This window comes from Phoxinus phoxinus (genome assembly GCF_949152265.1).
Source record: "Phoxinus phoxinus genome assembly, chromosome: 11".
NCBI lineage: Eukaryota > Metazoa > Chordata > Actinopteri > Cypriniformes > Leuciscidae > Phoxinus > Phoxinus phoxinus.
Genome location: NC_136886.1, coordinates 310,001 through 315,000, shown reverse-complemented (window position 1 = coordinate 315,000; position 5,000 = coordinate 310,001). Strand labels below are relative to the sequence as shown.

Sequence of the window (5,000 nt, the reverse complement as noted above, 5' to 3'; positions counted from 1 at the left end):
TCAGTTATATTAAAAAATGTCCTGGCTCTTCCAAGCTTTATAATGGCAGTTATAAAGTCCATAAAAGTGCATCTGTCCATCATAAAAGTGCATCTATCCATCATAAAAGTGCATCTGTCCATCATAAAAGGGCATCCGTCCATCATAAAAGTGCATCCGTCCATCATAAAAGTGCATCTGTCCATCATAAAAGTGCATCTGTCCATCATAAAAGTGCATCTGTCCATCATAAAAGTGCATCTGTCCATCATAAAAGTCCATCCATCCATCATAAAAGTGCATCTGTCCATCATAAAAGGGCATCCGTCCATCATAAAAGTGCATCCGTCCATCATAAAAGTGCATCTGTCCATCATAAAAGTGCATCTGTCCATCATAAAAGGGCATCCGTCCATCATAAAAGGGCATCCGTCCATCATAAAAGTCCATCCGTCCATCATAAAAGTGCATCTGTCCATCATAAAAGGGCATCCGTCCATCATAAAAGTGCATCTGTCCATCATAAAAGTGCATCTGTCCATCATAAAAGTGCATCTGTCCATCATAAAAGTGCATCTGTCCATCATAAAAGGGCATCCGTCCATCATAAAAGTGCATCCGTCCATCATAAAAGTGCATCCGTCCATCATAAAAGTGCATCCGTCCATCATAAAAGTGCATCTGTCCATCATAAAAGTCCATCTGTCCATCATAAAAGTGCATCTGTCCATCATAAAAGGGCATCCGTCCATCATAAAAGGGCATCTGTCCATCATAAAAGTGCATCCGTCCATCATAAAAGTGCATCCGTCCATCATAAAAGTGCATCCGTCCATCATAAAAGTGCATCTGTCCATCATAAAAGTGCATCTGTCCATCATAAAAGTGCATCTGTCCATCATAAAAGTGCATCTGTCCATCATAAAAGTGCATCTGTCCATCATAAAAGTGCATCTGTCCATCATAAAAGTGCATCTATCCATCATAAAAGTGCATCTGTCCATCATAAAAGTGCATCTGTCCATCATAAGTGCATCCGTCCATCATAAAAGTGCATCCGTCCATCATAAAAGTGCATCTGTCCATCATAAAAGTGCATCTGTCCATCATAAAAGTGCATCCGTCCATCATAAGTGCATCCGTCCATCATAAAAGTGCATCCGTCCATCATAAAAGGGCATCCGTCCATCATAAAAGTGCATCCGTCCATCATAAAAGTGCATCCGTCCATCATAAAAGTGCATCCGTCCATCATAAAAGTGCATCTGTCCATCATAAAAGTCCATCTGTCCATCATAAAAGTGCATCTGTCCATCATAAAAGGGCATCCGTCCATCATAAAAGGGCATCTGTCCATCATAAAAGTGCATCCGTCCATCATAAAAGTGCATCCGTCCATCATAAAAGTGCATCCGTCCATCATAAAAGTGCATCTGTCCATCATAAAAGTGCATCTGTCCATCATAAAAGTGCATCTGTCCATCATAAAAGTGCATCTGTCCATCATAAAAGTGCATCTGTCCATCATAAAAGTGCATCTGTCCATCATAAAAGTGCATCTATCCATCATAAAAGTGCATCTGTCCATCATAAAAGTGCATCTGTCCATCATAAGTGCATCCGTCCATCATAAAAGTGCATCCGTCCATCATAAAAGTGCATCTGTCCATCATAAAAGTGCATCTGTCCATCATAAAAGTGCATCCGTCCATCATAAGTGCATCCGTCCATCATAAAAGTGCATCTGTCCATCATAAAAGTGCATCTGTCCATCATAAAAGTGCATCTTTGGGTGAACTATCCCTGTACATCATGTTTTTTGCTGATGTTTGCGGGTTCTGGATGTTCTGCTGTAACTGTGGCCTGACTGTTCCTGCAGCTCATCACGGCGAAGCTCACGCAGGTCAGCGCCAACATGCCCTCGAGCCCCGACAGCTCGTCCGACTCGTCCACCGGCTCGCCCGGCACACACGCCAACCACTTCAGCGACGGACCCAACCCCGAGGTGGAGAGCTGCCTGCCGGGAGTGGTGAGGCCGTGTGCATCATGTGACCGCCTCGGGGCTGAGTATCTGCTTCGATATTAGAGATTATTTTACCTTTATAATAATGGATATTTTATTATATGTGCACATTTCCTGTTTTTACTTTTAGGTTACCTTACATAAAACCTACACATCTTTGAAGTGCCCCTATTACGCTTTTAATAAATGTAATCCATTTGAGAACGTAAAAGGTCTGACCAATCAGAGAGAGGGGGGTTTCTGCATTTGTGATCCGCAGAGTGACTCCTGACTCCTGAGCCGAGTGTGTTTCTCCTCTCCTCAGATCATGTCTCTGCATCTGCGCTACATCTCCTTCCTGTGGCAGATCGCGGATCTGGGCTGCACCCTAAACATGCCGCTGCTGCGCGACGGCGCTCGAGTGCTCATGAAGCTCATGCCTCCAGGTACCGGCCGAGGCCGAGGCGTGCCGTGTGGCGCTGGACGAGCCGCTGAAACCTGTGTCTTGTGTTCACAGATACCACTACAGTGGAGAACCTCCGCGCGACGTGTCTGGACCACGCTAAGCTAGGCGAGAACAGTCTGAGCCCCACGCTGGACTCGCGCTTCTTCGGGCCTTCCGCGTCACAAGTGCTGTACCTCACAGAGGTCTCTCCTATTCTCACGCTCCTGCCCAGCTCCAGTTCACCTTTATCTGTGCAGCGCTTTCACAGTAACATCATTTAGCTTTACAGAGAGTGCACGAGTCCATGTTATAATTTACAGTGAGCCGTTATCAGCGGGAACTGAGTTATGCGTTTCCATACAGTTCTCTCTCCCACGGCTAGTGTTGTCCCGCGGGACCCTGACCCGTCCCTGACCCGTCCCTGACCGCTCGCTCTCTCTCGTAGGTGGTGTATGCGCTGCTGATGCCCGCCAGTGGCACGCTGGGAGACGACGCCTGTGACTTCCAGTACAACTTCCTGAAGAGTGGAGGTCTTCCTCTCGTACTGGGAATGCTCACGAGGAACAACTTCCTTCCCAGTGCGGACATGGAGACGAGGCGCGGCTCTTACCTGAACGCCCTCAAGATCAGCAAACTCATGCTCACCGCCATCGGCTTCGGGCACGTGAAGGCCGTGGCAGAGGCGTGCCAGCCTGTGGTGGAGGGCACCAACCCTGCCTCTCCGGTGCGACTTACCCCGACACAACTTACCCCGACACAACTTACCCCGACACAACTTACCCCGACACAACTTACCCCGACACAACTTACCCCGACACAACTTACCCCGACACAACTTACCCCGACACAACTTACCCCGACACAACTTACCCCGACACAACTTACCCCGACACAACTTACCCCGCTGATTACCCCCACACAACTTACCCCGACACAACTTACCCCGACACAACTTACCCCGACACAACTTACCCCGACACAACTTACCCCGACACAACTTACCCCGACACAACTTACCCCGACACAACTTACCCCGACACAACTTACCCCGCTGATTACCCCCACACAACTTACCCCGCTGATTACCCCCACACAACTTACCCCGCTGATTACCCCGACACAACTTACCCCGCTGATTACCCCCACACAACTTACCCCGCTGATTACCCCCACACAACTTACCCGCTGACTTACCCCCACACAACTTACCCCGCTGACTTACCCCCACACAACTTACCCCGCTGACTTACCCCGACACAACTTACCCCGCTGATTACCCCCACACAACTTACCCGCTGACTTACCCCCACACAACTTACCCCGCTGACTTACCCCGACACAACTTACCCCGCTGACTTACCCCGACACAACTTACCCCGCTGATTACCCCCACACAACTTACCCCGCTGACTTACCCCCACACAACTTACCCGCTGACTTACCCCGACACAACTTACCCCGCTGATTACCCCCACACAACTTACCCGCTGACTTACCCCGACACAACTTACCCGCTGACTTACCCCGACACAACTTACCCCGCTGATTACCCCCACACAACTTACCCCGCTGACTTACCCCCACACAACTTACCCGCTGACTTACCCCGACACAACTTACCCCGCTGATTACCCCCACACAACTTACCCGCTGACTTACCCCGACACAACTTACCCGCTGACTTACCCCGACACAACTTACCCCGCTGACTTACCCCGACACAACTTACCCCGCTGATTACCCCCACACAACTTACCCGCTGACTTACCCCGACACAACTTACCCGCTGACTTACCCCCACACAACTTACCCCGCTGATTACCCCCACACAACTTACCCCGCTGATTACCCCCACACAACTTACCCGCTGACTTACCCCCACACAACTTACCCCGCTGACTTACCCCGACACAACTTACCCCGCTGATTACCCCGACACAACTTACCCCGCTGATTACCCCGACACAACTTACCCCGCTGATTACCCCCACACAACTTACCCCGCTGATTACCCCCACACAACTTACCCCGCTGATTACCCCCACACTTTGTCTTGCAGATAAACCAGGCGACTCACGACCAGGCTCTGGTTCTGCAGAACGCTCTCCAGAACATCCCCAATCCCGGCTCCGAGTGCATGCTGCGCAACGTGGCCATCCGATTGGCCCAGCAGATCTCCGACGAGGTCCTGCTCTTCACCGCTATAGGCTAGCAGGACGAGGTCTCGTAAACGCTCGTCACACTGATCTTTGTTGTTTTCCCACATGGTGCAGAACTTCTTCCAGGCCTCGAAGTACATCCCGGACCTCAGTGTGATCCGCGCGGTGCAGAAGATCGTGTGGGCGTCGGGCGCTGGCGCGGTGCCTCTGGTCTTCAGCTCCAGCGACGACATCAGCCAGATCTACGGAAAGGTTGTGCACGGGTGTTCCTCACTGTGATGTGCAGCGGCAGTGTGTTGTGCGCTGACTTTAGCTCGCTACTTAACACGAAGAACAACAAAACGCGTAATAAACACATAACGGTTCGCTAAGTTAGTTCGCTATACGCCACTGAACACACAGTTATTGCATTTCT

General features: G+C 50.0%; 1 protein-coding gene across 5 annotated transcripts in view; it reads left to right on the top strand.

The window, feature by feature from the left end:
• The window catches only part of LOC307006389 (ubiquitin carboxyl-terminal hydrolase 9X-like), a 51,143-nt gene that overhangs the window by 20,608 nt on the left and 25,535 nt on the right, over positions 1–5,000 (top strand). For all 5 annotated transcript variants that reach the window (XM_079627298.1, XM_079627300.1, XM_079627299.1 and 2 more), the window contains 6 exons: positions 1,859–2,008; positions 2,307–2,427; positions 2,499–2,629; positions 2,872–3,150; positions 4,486–4,611; positions 4,700–4,837. In XM_079627298.1, coding sequence (XP_079483424.1) covers positions 1,859–2,008; positions 2,307–2,427; positions 2,499–2,629; positions 2,872–3,150; positions 4,486–4,611; positions 4,700–4,837 — 945 coding nt within the window. The remainder of the gene's footprint in view (positions 1–1,858; positions 2,009–2,306; positions 2,428–2,498; positions 2,630–2,871; positions 3,151–4,485; positions 4,612–4,699; positions 4,838–5,000) is intronic.